This window comes from Budorcas taxicolor, chromosome 10, assembly GCF_023091745.1.
Source record: "Budorcas taxicolor isolate Tak-1 chromosome 10, Takin1.1, whole genome shotgun sequence".
Taxonomy (NCBI): Eukaryota; Metazoa; Chordata; class Mammalia; order Artiodactyla; family Bovidae; genus Budorcas; species Budorcas taxicolor.
Window position 1 is genome coordinate 28399006 of NC_068919.1, and position 18912 is coordinate 28417917.

Here is an 18912-nt window from a genome sequence, read left to right on the forward strand (position 1 = left end):
ACAAAGAGTCAGACACAACTGAGCAGAACTGAACTGATTTATTTGGTTGAGAAACGTATGTCATGTCTCCATCAAAGTATAGCTTCTCATTATGACTTTTAAAATTTGTGTTCAGATCAGAAAAAGTTGAGGTGAGTTCCTTGGTTTGCTGAATCTCTGGATAATAGCATTAGTTGATTCAGTTTGCTTTCAGAACACATGTAAATAATATTATTGCAAGATAGTATTTAGCCAGCAGCTCCATTAGTATTATTTATAGTCAGAAACTGTTGTCATGCATTCTTCAGGAGTTGCTTTATCTCTGTGATGGAAGATTCCATTATGCTTATCCTTTATTAGATGTTCAGTTCGGTGGCTCAGTCATGTCTGACTCTTTGTAATCCCATGGACTGCGGCATGCCAGGCCTCCCTGTCCATCACCAACTCCCAGAGTTTACTCAAATTCATGTCAATTGAGTCAGTAATACCATCCAACCATCTCATCCTCTGTTGCCCCCTTCTCCTCCTGTCTGTACCAGCATCAGGGTCTTTTCCAGTGAGTCGGCTCTTTGCATCAAGTGGCCAAAGTATTAGAGCTTCAGCTTCAGCATCAGTCCTTCCAATGAATATTCAGGACTGATTTCCTTTAGGATTGACTGAGTAGATCTCCTTGCAGTCCAAGGGACTCTCAAGAGTCTTCTCCAACACCACAGTTCAGAAGCAACAATTCTTTGGCACTCAGCCTTCTTTATGGCCCAACTCTCATCCATACATGACTATTGGAAAAATCATAGCTTTCACTATATGGAGCTTTGTCAGCAAAGCGATGTCTCTGCTTTTTAATACACTATCTAGGTTTTTCATAGCTTTTCTTCCACAGAGCAAGCATCTTTTAATTTCATGGCTGCAGTCACTGTCTGCAGTGATTTTGGAGCACCAAAAAACAAAGTCTACCACTGTTTCCATTTTTTTCTCCATCTATTTTCCATGAAGTGATAGGACTGGATGTCATGATCTTAGCTTTTTAAATGTTGAATTTTAAGCCAATTTTTCGTTCTCCTCTTTCACCTTCATCAAGAGGCTCTTTTGTTCCTCTTCACTTTCTGCCATTAGGGTGGTGCTACTGCTATTGCTAAGTCACTTCAGTCGTGTCCGACTCTGTACGACTCCGTAGACGGCAGCCCACCAGGCGCCCCGTCCCCGGGACTCTCCAGGCAAGAACACAGGAGTGGGTTGCCATTTCCTTCTCCAATGCATGAAAGTGAAAAGTGAAAGTGAAGTTGCTCAGTTGTGTCTGACTCTTCGCAGCCCCATGGACTGCAGCCTATCAGGCTCCTCAAGTCCATGGGATTTTTATCATCTGCATATCTGAGGTTATTGATATTTCTCCTGGAACTCTTGATTCCAGCTTGTGATTCATCCAGCCGGGTATTTTTCTTGATGTACTCTGCATATAAGTTAAATAAGCAGGGTGATGATATACAGCCTTGACATACTCCTTTCATGATTTTGAACCAGTCCATTGTTCCGTGTCCTGCTCTAACTGTTAATTCTTGTCCTGCATACAGGTTTCTCACGAGGCAGGTAAGGTGGTTTGGTATTCCCATCTCTTGAAGAATTTTCCACAGTTTGCTGTGATCCACACAGTCAAAGGCTTTAGCATAGTCAATGAAGCAGAAGTTTTTCTGGAATTCCCTTGTTTTTTCTATGATCCAACGGATGTTGGCAGTTTGATCTAGATATGTTAATTAATTTAATCCTCACAGTAACACCATGTAATTAATGTTATGTATATATGATTGTTGTTTTTTTGTTTGTTTGGGGGCTTCCCTGTGTGGCTAAGGCTATAAAGAATCTGCCTTCAGTGCACAATACCCAGGTTTGATCCCTGAGTTGGGAAGATCCTGAAGAAAGGAATGGCTGTGCCCTCCAGTATTCTTGCCCAGAGAATTCCATGGACAGAGGAGCCCAGTGGGCTGTAGTCCATGGGGTCGGACATGACCATGCAGCTAACACACACACACACACACACACACATGATGCATATGTATATCATGCCATTTTATATATAAAGAAACTGAAAGTTGATTAACTCACTTCAGGTTGTCTAATAACTGGCAGAGTTGGAGTTAAAATCAAGCCTCACTGATGCTGAAGCTACTTTGCACCAAGCTTTGATTCTTCTCAGTCCTTTCTGATTTTCTAGAGTGCCCTGTGAAAGGGAGACATCATAATTGAATGAGAATCTTTAGAGAAAAGCCAGATAGAATCACCAAGATCGGAATTGTCCTCAGAAACCTGGGGTGTGCATTAGGACCTCCGTCTACAGAACAGTCACAGAGCAATAGGAAATGGTTAGCAGTGGGAACAGGACATTAGGTTATCTCCCTCCCAGTTTACCTAATTCCCCTTTTCCAATCACCATCCCCTGCCCCTGATACTGAGAGAACATGGAAAGTGACTGCAGAGCTACTAAGAAATATGGGAATCGAGGGAGGCAATGCTGAGCCTGGATCATGGTAGAAGACTACTTCCGGAAGAAGAGATCAGAATTCTAAGACAAAAAGGAACTAGTTAAGCAAAAGATGGCCCTCAGATTTCCTAAAAGTTAAGGAGCTGCAGGAGGAATAGTAATTCCAAGCAATTCCATTGGAATTGAGATTAAAGGATGAACAATAGGTGCTTTTGTTGAAAACAAATCTTGCTGGAGAAAACCAAGGAAAGAAGGTGCTACAAGCCATGGCCTCATCTTGATTGCAGATCCCTTACTGATTGGTCTCCAATGCAGTCTGAACAGGATTTGCTCCTTCTAGTACATTCTTTTCTTATGTGAGTATGGTGACAGTTACTGCTGCAAGCAGAAAAGTTTAGTAGGCACTGTGGTATATTTGTCAGACCTATGCCAGAGCTTGTTCTCACGGCAGCTCTGCAGATGCATTTCTTGGGTTACATAATTCATTGCTCATCTTTGTCTCATTTTTCTTTTCTGATGCACAAGTCAGCATGTTGAATTCATTGAACTAACTTGTGTATGTGGGCAGAGAGGTTGGATTATGAAGTGTGTATTTCAAACAAATTGTGCAAAATTAAGTAACAAGCTAAGGCGCTCAGCCACTTCTTCAGTATTAAGCAAGTATGGGATTAGTAATGAGTGAAAGATTCAGATTTGAGGCCCTGAAAAAAAGCATGTTCATTTTTTTATGTCTTTGATTTGAAGACATTTTTAAAACACAGACATTTAAAACAAAGACATTCAAAACCATAAAATATTTTTTAAGAAATTTTTAAGTAAACATATTAAACATAACACACCCATATTCCCACCACCTAGAATTGTTAGCATTTTACCACATATTCTTTAAGATTTTATAATTGAAAATGAAATATTGTGGATAAAAATGGAATTCTGTTGACATTTGCTGTTGTTCAGTCGCTAAGTTGTATCTGACTCTTTGCAACCCCATGGACTACAGCATGCCAGGCTTCCCTGTCCTTCACTCTCTCTAGAAGTTTCCTCAAACTTATGTCCATTGAGGCAGTGAAACCATCCAACCATCTCATCCTCTGCCACCCTCGTCTCCTTTAGACATACTGCCTCCCAAAGTCATTCTCTTCTTCCATCTTTCTAGCAACAGCTTCTATCATGAAAATAGTCTCTTTCCAGTCTACGTATAAGTATAAATAAATGTTTACATACAGGTGCAGGCATCTGTGAACAGTCTTTTGTGGGCACTACTCCCCAGCATTTACATAAGGTAGCATAACGCACACACAGTAACAGGAGTAGTGAACATATGTCGCGTGATTACACTGTGCCTGGAGCAGCACTTTCTCAGTCCTTTCAGTGACTCAACATAGCCCGCACTGTTGCATCTCCTTTTCTAGGTGCACAGAGAGGTCACTTGCCCAGGGTCACACAGCTAATAAGTAGTGGGGCTGAGAATTAATCCCACAGTCCAGCTCTGGAGTTGAGCACTTGACCACCAGGCTAGATGGCCTCTTCACTCTCTCACCCTGCAGAGTTTGTCACTCTTTCAATATCATGTTTCCAACATCCACAATTGTCGTTCACAGATTTAGTTTATTCATTTTCACAGTTTTACTGTATTCTGTTAAATTAATATAATATATAAGCATCACTGCGCTGTGCTTGGGCTTTCCAGATGGCTCAGTGGTAAAGAATCTGCCTGCCAATACAGGAGATGCAAAGACTCCAATTCAGTCCCTGGGTTGGGAAGATCGCCTGGAATAGGCAGTGGCAACTCACTCCAGTATTCTTGCCTATAATATTCCATGGACAGAGGATCCTGATGGGCTACAGTCCGTGGGGTCGCAAAGAGTTGGACACAACTGAGCACACACGCAACACGGTGCTTAAGACCTATAAAATGCAAACAGTGAAAGTTTCTATCTCACAGGGTTGCTGGGAGAATTGAAAGGCTTAATTCAAATAAAGCAGGGAAAAGAGTACCTAGCAGAGAGTACGCACCCTGTTAATGTCAGCTGTTACTATTTGCTCTTATCATCTCTCCTGTATCCTCTTGAACCTGATTACTAGGTTGTTTCAATTTTTCATTATTGCATACATTTCAACAATGAAAGCCCCGTGTCTAAATATAAAATTTTCTTTTGGGTATCTCCCTAGAAGAGGAACTGATAGCTCATAGGGTATGTATGCATTCAGTTTCACTTGATGCTGCCAAAGCTTGCTGTGTACATTCACACACCCTCATACATGTTTTGGGTTCTATCACCCATTATTGTCCTCAATGTCAGTTGACATTCTCTGTTAGATTTGCCAATCTGATGGTTGAGAAATACTGCCTTGTTGAATTGATAAGCTGAGTAAGAAATAATGTCTTGTTGTGGAATTGGGTTTTTTATAACAACTTTATTGAGATATGATTCACATGCTGTAAAATTTACCCTTTTGAAAGTGTTCAATTCAGTGGTTTTCCATATAGTCACAAGGACCTGCAACCATCACTGATAGCTAGTTTTAGGAGAAACCCCTTATTCATTAGCAGTCACTCCCACCTCTCTACTGCCCCCAGCCCCTGGCATTGCTAATCTACTTCATGTTTCTTTTATTTGCCTACTCTGGACATTGCATATAAATGGAATCATATAATATGTGGATTTTTGCAGCTGGCTCCTTTCATTTATCTTAATGAAATGGATTTTTTAGGTTCATCCATGATATAGCTTTCATTCAGCACTTCATTCCTAAATATGGCCCAATACTTCATTCCTTAAAATATTCTGTTGTGTTAATATACTGCCATTTGTTTATTCATTTATCAGCTAATGCAAATTTGGACTGTTTCTACTCTGGCTGTTTTAAATAATTTTAAATAATGCTGCTATAAAAATCCATATGTATATTTTTTATAGACAAATATTTTCATTTTCTTAGTATGCATATATTAATATACCAAGTAGTGGAATTGCTGGGTCATATGCTAACTATGTGGATAAAAATGGAATTCTGTTTGACGTTTGTTGTTGTTCAGTCACTAAGTTGTGTCTGACCCCATGGTCTGCAGCACACCAGGCTCCCCTGTCCTTCACTCTCTCTAGGAGTTTCCTCAAATTTATGTCCATTGAGGCAGTGAAACCATCACTGCCAGTTTAACATTTTGCCCCAACAGTTTAACATCAACCAGTTTAACATTTTGAAAAGCTGCCAAACTGTTTTCCAACGTGACTGTACCATTCTCTAGTTCCATCAGCAGTGTAGAAGGATTCCAGTTTCTTCACATCCTCATCTCCAATGCTTGTTATTGTCTTTCTTTTTAATTCTGTCCATCCCTAGGGGCTAGAAGTGGTATCTCCTTGTGGTCTTGCTTTGTATTTCTCTGACTGATGATGTCGAGCATCTTTTCATGTGCTTATGAGCCATCTGTCTGTCTTTGGAGAAACATCTAGTCAAATATTTTGCCTATTTTTTAAGTTGGGTGATTTGTCTTTTTGAGTTTGTAAGCTATCCATGTAATCTGAATGTAAGTCCTTTATCAGATACATGATTTACAAATATTTTCCCCATTCTGTAGGTTGTCTTTTGACTTTCTTGATGTGAACTGGTGGATTTTTTTTTTTTTTTTTTCTGTGCTACATAGCTTTCAGGATCTTAGTTCTCTAACCAGGGATTGAACCAGAGCCCCTGACAGTGAAAGCACCAAGTCCTAACCACTGGACAGCCAGGGAACTCTCTGGTGGATTTTAATATTCTCAGTTTTGTATGTTTCTCCAAAATTTTAGTTTTTCAGATTGTCTTTATCCTGTCTGCTGAGTGGTTCACAAGCCAGATAGCCTTGGGGTGTGCCCTTAGAATAACAGGGAGTCCATTCAGTATTCCATAGATCAGTTGTTTTGATACCCCAGAGGAGATACCCTCACAGAATCTGAATTTAATCATGAAAAGCACTGGAAAAGCCACCCTTTATATTTCAGACTGCTAACTGATTAACTTAACAGCATTTGGATTTCTATTTAACCTGACCTCTTTCTTCTTTCCTTTTTTCTCCTCTTTTCTTTTCCTCCTCTCTCCTCCCCACTCCCTGTTTTGATTTCAGATTGAAAATGGCTCAGGAATCAGTCAGCAAGTTAACAGCAGAGAAGAAAGTGGAGACAAAGAAAATCAACCCCACGGCTAGTCTGGTGAGATATGTTTTTCATCACAACCTCAAGACTTTTCATTATACCTGAGGTGCACCCAGAAGTGGGCCTAAATTTAAAGGATAAAACCCAGAGGGATGAGTAGTATACATATTCTCAGTTCCCATCCCAGGATACCACATGGTGAGAAAGGACATAGGGGAGGACAGAGTAAGGAGCAAAACCCAGCCCTGTGTGCTCTTCCAGCAAATTCAAACGGGGTCCTTCCCCGATAAACCAAATGTAGTCACTTGCCATTTCACACCCTTGCCCATCGCACCTCACACCAGGATCCCCTTCATCTCAAAGTACCTTTCTCCTGAACTTGTTGAAGCATTTTACCCTCACCAGTTCCTTTTTCTTGTTAAAGAAAGGGGTAGGGAGTAGCCTCTTTTGATAGTTGGTAAAACTGAAATACAGAAAGATACAGCCTACCAAGATCACTTCTCAGACTGCTGGCTGGTCCCCTGACTGCTTGCCCTAGGATAGAAACTAGCAGACTACTGTTTCTTCCTAGCCATGAAGGGAAGCTGTCCTCCACGGTCCCATTTGCAATACTGATCTCAAGGAATCTCCATGAAACAGCTGGAATAGCTGAATGGTTAGGAAACCAAGGTATAGAGGTTCAGGTCCCAGCTTAGCCACTTATTAGTTGTGAAGTTACTTCTTTATTCTTCACTAGTACTTTTGCCAGTTGCTTTAAATTCTTTGACCACCTAAGTGGGGTATAAGTGAGATGATTTCTGTTAACCAACAATGATGTTCTCCTAACAACCCCATCAGCAGCTCAGCAAATGTTGAGTGAGAAATGGGGAAGTCAGAGCTGTACGACTTCATCAGGGACAGCCATGGTTGGCTTTCAGAGCTCCTACCTGAATGGAAACATTCTGTGCCCATTTGGTGGTGTATTCGGTACACTCATCTTTATATGGTATATCTATATTTTTGGTGGCAGTGGGCTCAACTCAGATTTTTGTCTTCTTCCCTCATTATCCACTGCTGCTTCCCCAGGCCTCTATCCTCTCATTTCTAGGGCATTTGGTACAACTCTATTCAACATCATAGACCAACATTTGAGAAACATATCAAAATTTGAGAAAGGTGAAAATTTAGGAAAAGGAATAACAATAAACTCAATTTTTGTCTCAAATAACAGAAGGAAAGACTGCGTCAGAAGGAAGCTAGTGTGAGCACCAACTAACACGGAGACACAGGAGAACAGTGTTGGTGAGGCATAGCACCCGCATGACCCTCTGTAACACCAGTGCTACGAGAAGTCCTCAAAAGATACGTCACTCAATGTTTCTTTTGCTCATCTCTTTCCAAGCACCCTGTGCCTTCTTGAAGAAGTCCCTTGTTAAGCCATAGGAACAATGAAATGCCACTGAAGAAGTATTTGAGAACTGTTTCTTCTAGAGGTCCAAAGTTCGCTCTGCTACAAGACCAGAGAATTACCAAGATTTTTGAGTTTTTCTTTTTTTTTTTTTAATCAGGGACCTTAAGCTTTCAAACCCAAGCATGATACATGTAAACTTGTGAAAGAAGAAAAGATGGATTTTTTGTGACAGCTGCCTTGAGCTAGTTCAAGCCTTGATCTTTACAATAATCAAGCCTGCTGGTTTGATTATTGATCTTAATTTTGATTCTATTGCAGCAAGATCCTGAAGCACCCTTCTTGCCAAAAATGTTGAGACTTAACCAGAATTATTTTAAGAGGCCCAAGACTGTATGCCCCATACTCAAGAAATCGTTATTTTTTCGTTGTTTTTCATGTGATAGAGAGAACAGAACATGGGATTATACATGGATGGAGAAGGAAGTTCAATAGTCATAAACTTCTTTCTGGAGAACAAATTATAATACAGGTAGTTGGCATCAGCCATTTAGCAAGACCCAGTCTTCTGTTTTTGTATCAGTTCATTTTCCTAGGCCACTAGGAATTCTCTACCCCTTCTTTTTAAAAAAAAAAACAACAACAAAAAACTATGATAACTGAGCAGCAACAGACTTGGGGTCAAAGCATCTGCTTTGATGAGTGACGCAGTATCAGTCAGAGTACATTTCACACCTCAAATCGTCTATGAGTGGATATACCACGTTGAACTGCAGCTGAGCTGTACACCAGGTTCTGGGACTGAATGTGGCTGGACCTCTCCCACGCACCCTGGGAGGCAGTGTCTAGACAGGAGAGTAAATGCTACTTGCAGCTGTTTATCATGACCTTGACTGACAGACATGTGGCTTATGGTTGAAGCAGGGGGGTTTAATGTCCAAAAAAGAGAGGGTAGTAAAAAATTTCTTTACATCAAAACGGGAAGAGGGTGATTACATTGATATTGAATTTTGAGTTCAATAGGTAGTTTTTTCTGACCCTGGAAGCCCGTGTGATTACTGCCTCTAGAGTCACAGGAAAACCACCTTGGACCTCTCGCCTGACATTTTTTCCTTAAAGCACTCTCCTGTGCTGTGAGAGGAGAAGAGAGGAGACTTGGGGTGAAATGAGGTAAGGATCAAAGCCTATCAGGTTTCAGTCTTGAAAGGAGAGAGGTCCAAGCTTTCTCCTCCCAACTGATGGAAGACCATCCAGAGAAGAGCAGAAACCTTAACACCCTTCCCCATGTGCTGGTCATGTGTGAGCTGCCCCTTGCCCCAGCATCTTGGCAGAATCCCTCAACTTTCCAGGTACCTGAGTGTCTACCCAGGACCTGCCTGCTAGTTACCAGCCCCCACGGGGACCCCATAATAGATATAGCCCATTAAAGTAGCACCATATCCTAATACAATGCCCAGGAATGCAGAGTCAGGATCAAATCTAGTCACAAAGCCATATTCCTGCAGGTGCTAGCCACTCTTTCTAATAATTAAAAAAAAGGAATATAATAACGTGGTTTGTTTTTTTTTTTTTCCCAAAAAAATAAAAGAATGAGACAAGCAAAACAGAAGAGCTGGTAAGAACTTACATGACCAATAGTAGTTGCTTGTGAGCAAGCCTTTCATACTGCTTTCTTAGATTGTTTTTCTCTTCATTTTCGCTTAATGGTGAGGACCTAAGAAATTCCTCAATTTGAAACAAATCCTACTTACAGCTACCCTGTACTCTGTTGACAGCCCTAGTGTTAACAGACAAAAGAAAAAGCACCTGTTTTACCCATGTTCAAGTTGGATTTCCTTCTAGTGGACAGACCAGAATTTGGCAGCAAAATAAAACCTTTTCTAAAGAGCAGAGTTTGCCTACCTTTGTTGGGAAAACCTAGTGAGTCCAACATACTGTTAGTGTGTGGAGACACCATGGCAGGAGCCCCCTGACTCTCACCCAATTGACACCCTGCTTTAGGTATCCAGACACCCCTCCCAAGTCCGCACATGGACTGCAGTGTGACAGTGCCCTCATTTGTAACTTGACCTGATGCTTGGTAAAAGTTCACAAGACTTTGTCCAAGGTGGACCATCTTAAACAACCCAGAGGCCCTGAGAGAATGACCTGTCCAAAATGCAGCTGAGATTGTGTTAACTACAGCAGGTGTCGCTAAACTTTTCATGAGTAAGTAGTTGGGGTACGCTTAGCAGCTGGGGCATGTCTGGCTGCTCTTAGCACAGCCTTGCCTGCACAAGAGGGACAGTGGCCAGTATTTCTACTCTGCATGTAACCAGACATATTTGACTTACTAATCAGACTCAGAGAAACCTTAACTTGTAACAGCATCATCTCTGCCTAGTTAAGATTCATTAAAGCTGAGGACACAGTGGATAGCAGTTCAGATTCTTGCATAACCTGCGTAATCATCGAGCACACAAGTATATCATATATGACATAAAAGCGTTATATAAACATGTTAGGTAAAAAACATAGGCCTATGAAGTATTGAGGATCAAGTGAGGCGGAGGTGTGCTATATGGCTTTTTAACCCAAGAAGAGGCAGTTTATGGGCAGAGGCATGGTGAAGGGAAAAGGTAGCCAAGAAGAATGATATGATGGTAGTCAAGGCCCAGGAGTCACAGGTGATAGACCTACTGCTCAGAAGTTACCTTTTGAATCCTTGGGTTGATGTCTATGAAATCTCTTTAAACATTCATTGCAACGACCCAGGAACTATGAAGAAAAAAGTCTGAAATCTGGGCAGTAGAATAAAGAGATCCAGTCGTGCTCTTCCATCTTTAAATGTTTTAGCCAAAACAGTGGGCAACATGATGAGAAACAGGATGCCAGATTGGACTCCGGTCTCCAGTCCTCTTTTCTTCCCAGTTAGAATAGTAGACGCTGCACACTTGCTCAGCTGCTCTTAGGCACCTCCTTTTCTCATAAGTACCGTAAGGAAAGGCATTTCCCTAAAAGCTCATATGCTGCTGGTGGAGAAACTAAAGGAAGGAATAAAACTCTTTGGTAGTATTCAGCAAGGTGAAGAAGTCATTGGTCCAGTTCTTCCAAGACCGTGATCAGATGTATCAAAAGATATGTAAGTGTATTTTTGGTGAAGATTTGCTTGTTGGATTGGGATTGCATATATCTCTCTCTAGATTATATCACCTGCATGGGGAAATTTTAATTTTACTTCTTTGTTGGACATCATATTTTATTTCTATTTCATTCTTGCCTGGTGTCACTGACATAGCTCATTGCACACAGCAGACAGCACCTAGTCAGCCAGAATCTGAAAGGGAATTAGCAGTGCGGACCTGTGGGCTCTTTCCCAGTAAGCAGACTGTAACACTGACATTGGAACTTTTTTCAGACCAATCATTCTAAATTGGTCTGTTCTGTAGTACTACCGCCCTTGCCAAACAAAGATAAAACCAATTTGGAGCTTTCTGTGTGGAGAGGAAGGAAGAAGTCAAAAATATATAGCTTTTCCCCCCAAAATAACTGATGCAAATATCAAATATCCAATTCTATAGCTAGTTTAAATAGTCTAAAAATTGCTAACAAGGACTCCGCTAGATTTGAGCTTCATTTTTCTTTGATCTTGCCCGTTCTTATCATTTAAAAACAAAAAGACCGAAAGGTAGAAGGGGAAAAGAAGCATCAGCAGATTTGGAAGTCAACAAATTAATTAGTTCCTGAATCACAAAAGAAGGACATATTGTGAAACCCAGTGTTGTAGAGGTCCTAAGCATATAAGAATTTGAACAGCTGTGAGGACTGATGAGTGTGAACAAAGTAAAAGCTCTTAACTGCCCACTTGAGACTTCAGCCTAAACCAGGCAATTTTCAGAATAGATTCGAGAGAGTGAAGTATTGCTCTGAACAATTTATTTTTGGAAAAATCACATACAAAGAGAAGTGGTATGTAAAGAAAGAAGTGTTAGACAATTAAAATTTCCTTTCTCTGATTCTCTTGTAAGAGCAGTTCATAAATGGATGGACCATCCAGAAAACCATGAATACCACACTTCATATATCAGGTTTTCACCACAGAAACACAGCTAAAGAGGGTGGACTGAATAAAGAAATGAACTTTCATTCATGTCAGCTACTTTGTTATCATAAAGAAATCTACAAGAGAAACAAGTCTGTGCAGACAAGTTTACAGTATTTGGAATGAATGTCTAGTTTTTAACTTTTCCAAAATGTAAATAACTTTGTTGAACATATTTCCATTTTCCAGCTATGGAGAGAGACAGTCTGGCTGGTTGGAACCTTGTCTGTTATTGGTGCAGAAATCATTTAAAGGCGCCTTTTGGCACAGGCCTTAGCGGGTCTGGCTCCTTGAGACTCACATAACTGTGTTTATAACTCCCTTAGTGACTGAATCCAGGCATCACTGGGCTCAGTTACACCGCTGTATGTGACTCAGAGGCTCATTTTGTGTCATTTCTGCAAACCCGTCAGTTGTTGTCACCTTGTTAGAGGTATTGAAATTTAGTTTCACAGTTCTTCATTTCCCCTCCCAGGGAGCAGGCAATCTACTAGACCTTCCCAGATCAGTGCTTTGCTGGGAAGTAGTGAATTCCAGAGTATTAACATGTCAGACTGGAAGCCAGTTCAGTAGTTTTATTTCTTCCAAGACCCTTAATCAACCCTGTGATATAAACTTAGCATTTGGGAAATTTTTATAGTTGACAGCTGACCTGGAAATGTGAAGATATGCAGATGTCAGCAAGGTGTCTGTCTGTCTCTTAAGGTGCCAATGAAGAGACTAGCAGGGCAAATCAAGCCACATCCAGAAGGTCAGACTGTCCTCACTGGAGCTTCTGGATTCATTACCTCTCCAGCCCCAGCTCCTCGCTCAGTCATCCTGGTGATAAACAGGAACACAGAGGACCTTTTTCTTCTTGTCCTCCCTTTTCTGATATGATGGTTCACTTTAATCAGAGCTCAAACTCATTCTTGTGTATTATGTCTCTAGAGTAACTTGTTCATGAATATCTTCTTCACGCTATAATCTGGGAAAGACTGGTTTAATCTCAAGTTTTTATATACAGTGGTAGCTAAAGCTGTTCATTTATTTTACATTCCATCTCATCTTTCTATTTTTTAATATTTTCTTAAATATACTAAGAATCGTCATTGTATCTCCTTTTATGAAAGCTTATTCATAGACTTCTGTGGGCTGTTTTGGGTTTTTATTTTTTTAATGCTTTGTGTGAAATTCAGTGGCACTGGGTGAGCAAAATGCAAATGAGCCCAATTTCCCACAGCAATTTGGCCTTCTTCTCCATGGAATAAACAACCTTCTACCACCCTTAAGCTGTTTTGTAGGCTGAGTGTTTGCCTAAATTCTACCTGGGCAGACACCAAGGGGTTCTTCTGTCTTTGAAGCTGCAAAAATGTCTTAAAAGAGAATGAGTACTTCTCCCCATATAAAGTGTGAGCTGGCAGTGTTTTATGCTTAGTATATCAAGTAAGAAATCTAATGTTTTCAGGCATGCATTCCCAGAGGTCTATCAACATCTTTGGCAAAATCATACATACTTTCCTTTCCTGTTCTCTTCTAAGACTTGCTTCCATTCTTGTCTCATGAAACAAATGTATTTTTGTTTATTCATCTGGGCCAGCTTTCTAGAATGAGAGGCTAGTCCCATGGACCACTGAGTATAAAGGAAGTTACCCTCCACTGCCCCATGACATGGTTGATAGGTATGTTTAGGAATGCACAGCTTTCTGGGATCTCTTGGGATGGATTTTTGAATTCCAGCTTTCTATGAAGTATATAAAATTGGGTATATAGCATACAAAGATTATACTGTTGTCCCCATAAGAGATTTATAATCTATACATCTTTGATATATTTCAGCAAACTATAAGTAGCTCATTTTACCCCCTTTGTTCTTGGCAACTTGTTCCTATCTATAATCTTATTCCTTAACATCTGACCACCAAGGCATGAAGTGTCAACCCACTCATATTGCCCCCTGCAAAATCCTCTAAAGATGTCCATTTCCTTTAGAAACAAGTCCATGGGTAAGAGGGGTAAGTCTAGTGACCATTCGTTTAGCCCAGGGTGGCATACATGGGATTTGGGGCTAAGTCTATACCAAATATTAATTTTACAATTCTTTAATTTCTCAAGATGCAAATAATGTGATTATTATTAGTAGGATGTAGAATCTTTGAAGAACATAAGCATTAAGAAAAAAGGACTTCTCTTTAAAGAAACAATCGAAGATATTCCTCAAAAGACAGAAACTTTTAAAATTAGAAGTTGAAAATTTTTTAAGATTCTTTGGAGAAAACATGTCATTGATTCATCATAGTCTTTTCCTTTTCATTGAGTTTTAATTTGGACTAGCATGGGAAGCAGAGTGCCCCTGGACTTTGATTTAGGGGATCGTGCTTTGGCCTGGAAAGTCAGTACTGGCCTGCATGCCCAGAACCCAAATGAAGTCAGTCAGTGTCCTAATGAGAATCAGGCCTAACAGAAATGTAAATTATTTCAAGACCTTTAGGGTTTAATTTTCTTAGCAACACCCTTGACCCTGTTTCCTAAAATTAATTTGATCCATGCAGTTATGTGTCTTCATTTTGCCTTAGGAGATTGCAAGCAATGGGATGATAGTAGAAAAGGAAAATTTTAACAAGGCCAGGGTGTAATGTTTTGCTGATATAATGCATTGTTAGGGAGCTGGTGACTGTTGCCATGGTTGTATCATGGGCAGCCTTTCAACAGAAGCTCAGGGCATATGTATGAGGGCAGTGGGACTGCTTGGTATCTCCTATTGGTCCATGCTTGACAGTGTGCTGGAAAAGCAGATACATACTAGTGGACTGGCCTGTGCTTGCTGAAATAACTTCATTGAATTTCAGATTAATTTCCATGGGATCAGTTGTCCATGAACCTTCCTGTTTCCTCTCTGCCTGTTTAAAATTCATTTTGGCATCAAGCTTCATTTCATTTTTCTCCTTTCAGTACTTCTGCATTGCCTCCCCTTCCTTCACATCCCACAGTGACATTTGCCTCGCTTTACTGTTTTTCTCCAGGACCCAGCTTTCTGTCCCTCTTTCCCCCACAGACACCTGAAGTGCCCCTCAGCCCTCACTCCATCGCTCCATACCCGTCCTCCATCCCCCAGCCCTGTGGACAGGGAGCTCTGCTGTCACCAAGAGAGACACAGCCTTGTGACTGCTTCTTGTTAATGTCAGCACCACCTCATCACTTAAGCAAAGAGGGAAAAATCCATAAAAGAGATGGAAAATACATTTCTTTTTTTGTTATTATTCTACTTTATTTTAAGAAGCTTGAGGAGAGGGGTGGTTCCAGTCCTTCTCAGTTTCCCAGAGAGTTTTACTTTAAAACTGTCTAATGAAGGACCATTCTTTTGATAAATGTATAAATCAGTCCAGGTCACCAGCTATGATGTGTAAGACTCAAGTGTTGAATCTCTGTGCTGCTGGACAAAGTGACTAAATTATGTGCAAATATTTTGAATCAGGCTTTTTATTGCCCCTCAGTTCTTACTACTACTCATGATTCAAACATCTTCACGAGGCTGGGTCAGGATGTTGACAATTTGTGGTTATTTTCAGATCAACAGTAACTGTTACCCTCTTGAAAGCACTTAAAAAGAAAGTTTGAGCATATCTTAAATATTCAACCATTTGACCTGGAAAAAAGTTGGCTTTTCTGTTTAATTATTAGACCAATCTGTAGATGTAATCTTAAAGGATTTTTTATGCAGTAATGAAGACAGTTTGAGAAATGAGAAGGCACTTTAAAGACGTGAAACCTTATATTACACACTCGTGGATATTTTTTAATAAGCTAATTGGATTCAGGTATTTTTTTCCCTTTAAATTTTTAAAATGTATTTCTAATTTTTTTGCATATTTAATTTTGTCAAAACTGAGAAATGCTCGCTAGTTGAACTTGTAAATGTTATTTGCAAACCAAATAAAGTATTTATTTTTAAAAAGAAAAGGTGAAGGAATCAATACTGATTTGTACATAATGAATATATGTGTGTGTATATATATATTTTTTTCCTTCCTGACACTACTTGGTCCTCACGTCAACTGTATTTTTGTACATAGTATATACATATTGGTTAGAAAATGTGGATTGTCTATTCAAAGACTTCTATCTCTGATAGATTATATTTATCCTACTGTTGATACCTCTGTTAATTTAAGAGACAGAATTCTATTTTTTTGGAACTTGCAGAGAACTGCATTCATGGCTTCCAATTGTAAATATGCTAAGGGTATTTTAATAAATTTTGGTTTCATGTCTGTCTGGTGTGCAGTACAGATCTGTTTCCATGAGGCATTTAAGATAGTATCCCAACAGTGCTGTAATGTGGAGAATACCAATCATTTATAACTTGCATTATTGCTCAAGGGCAGCATTACTACTGAACTACAAAAGCTGGATCTTGGTAAGTCCATCATTCTCATTTTCTTCTTTCTCCTCTGTCCTCTACACCAACAGTGGGAAATCTGGCTAGGCATTCAAGGCTAACACCAGACAGACAAACCCAGCCAAGCATGGTCTCAACTGTACTGACCTGAAAGCAACTCTGCTTGAACATAAATTACCCAAGGTTGGGTGTGGGGTGGAGAACCACAAGTATTGGTGACTTTGTGTTATGAATTGGTAGAGTATGGAAACAGAACAGAAATATAATTGTATTTAAACACAACATTCAAATTCTTTTCAGGCAGATGATAAGATAAATGCAGGTATTTAAGAAAAAACTAAAAGACTTTCAGCAAAACACTGCTCTGTGAAATAGAAGAGCAGTCTTTGTGATTGCATGTTTAACTGATTCATTTGTTCAGTATACCTGAATGCCATGCACTCTTGAGTTCTAGAAGTTTGTTGAAATATGCCCTAATGGGTTTAATGAACACACATAGTTATCATCTGGGGAGATATTTTATCACTAGGAGAGCTTTAAAATCAGAATCATAGAGCTGCAAAAATCTTCAACACTGGATAAAAATCTCCATTTCACAGAGTTGAAAACCACTGTAATTCAAGGGACTTGTTGAAAGTTATACTCAGCATTAGTAAATACATCAAGACTAGAATCCACATCTCTTGACCCTAAGGCCAAAGCCCTTCCCACTGCTCAGCTCATTCATCACATTAAGTTCTATTCTTCAAAAGACCCCATTATGGAGAAATGTTCTAGAACTGTTGTTTGGAAAGTAGAGTCCAAATGCTCCTAAGGGTTTGGAGAAACCATTATTAAAGTTGTACCCTGAATTAAAGCACTTAGTAGAGGTTGGAGACTTCTGTATCTTAAAGCCCTAGGAAAAATATTCAGAAATGTTTGTCTTATTCCTCTGAATACAGCCATTCTTTCCCATTATTGTTGAAGTATAGTTGATTTACAATATCAATCATGTTAGTTTCAGCTGTGCAACATACTGACTCAGGATTTTTGCAGATTATATTCCATTGTAGATTATTAGATAATGTGCTATACCTTAAATCCCTCTTGCTATTTTAAATTTTTAAAAATATTTAGGTATTTGGCCACGTCAGGCCTTAGTTGCAGCTCTTTGTTGTATCACGTGGGATCTCTTGTTGTGGGGCATGCACTCTTTAGTTGTGGCTCACAGGCTTAGCTGCTCCATGGCACGTGGGACCTTTGTTCCCCAACTAGGGATCAAATCCACAACCCCCAAATTGGAAGGCAGATTCTTAGCCACTGGACCACCACTTACCTATTTGATATGCAATAGTTTATCAATTCCATAACCCTAATTTGTCCTTCTCCCACCTTCCTTCTCCTCTTTGCAACCACAAGTTTGTTTCCTATGCCGGTGAGTCTGTTTCTGTTTTGTGTGTACACTTATTTTGTATTCTTTAGATTTCACATAAAGTTATATCATAAAATATGTCTTTCTCTGTTAGACTTACTTCACTAAGCATCAAATTCTCTGGGCCCATCTATGTTGCTGCAAATAGGACTATTTCATTCTTTTTATGGCTGAATAATATTCCATTATGTGAAATTTTTTTTTTAACCCAGTCCTCTGTTGATGGCACTTGGGTTGCTTCCATGTCTTGGCTATTGTAAATAGTGCTGCTATGAACATTGGAGTGCATGTAGCATTTCAAATTAAGAGTTTTCATTTTTTCCAGATATATACCCAGGAGTGGAATAGCTGGATCATAAGGTAGTTCTATTTTAGTTTAAGGAACATCCATATTATTTTCCATAGTAGCTGTACCAATTTATATTCCTACCCCAGTGTACAAGGGTTCCCTTTCCTCCACATCCTCCCCAACATTTATTTGCAGACTTCTTGATGACAACTATTCTGACCAGTTTGAGGTGTTATATCACTTAATTTGCATTTCTCTTGTAATTAGCAATATCGAGCATTTTTTCATGTACCTACTGATCATGTGTATGTCTCTCTTGGAAAAATGTCTATTCAAGTCTTATACCCATTCTTTGATTGGAATTGTTTTTAATATTCAGTTTGTGAGCTGTCTGTGTATTTGGGGTATTGTTCTTGTCAGTCATATCATTTGCGAACATTTTATCCCATTCTGTAGGTTGTATTTTCCTTTTTGAAGGCTTCCTTTGCTGTGCAAAATCTTTTGATTAGGTTCTATTTGTTTATTTTTGCTTTTATTCCCTTTGCCTTGGGAGACTGATCCAAAAAATATTGCTGCAATTTATGTAAAAGAGGTTTAGCCTATGTTCTCTTTCAGGAGTTTTATGGTTTCAGGTCTTCCATTTAGGTCTTTAAACCATTTTTTGTATATGGTGTGGTGTGAGGAAATGTTTTAATTTTATTGTTTTATATGTGGCATTCAGGTTTCCCAGCACCACTTGTTGAAGACATTTGTCTTATCCCAATAAATATTCTTGCCTCCTTTG

The 18912-nt window shown here is 39.6% G+C and overlaps 1 protein-coding gene across 1 annotated transcript in view; it reads left to right on the plus strand.

The window, feature by feature from the left end:
• Positions 1-7837, plus strand: part of FMN1 (formin 1) — a 432398-nt gene extending 424561 nt beyond the window's left edge. Inside the window, exons 17-18 of the mRNA XM_052647085.1 lie at positions 6555-6639; positions 7793-7837. Coding sequence (XP_052503045.1) covers positions 6555-6639; positions 7793-7837 — 130 coding nt within the window. The remainder of the gene's footprint in view (positions 1-6554; positions 6640-7792) is intronic.
• Positions 7838-18912: the final 11075 nt, after the last annotated feature.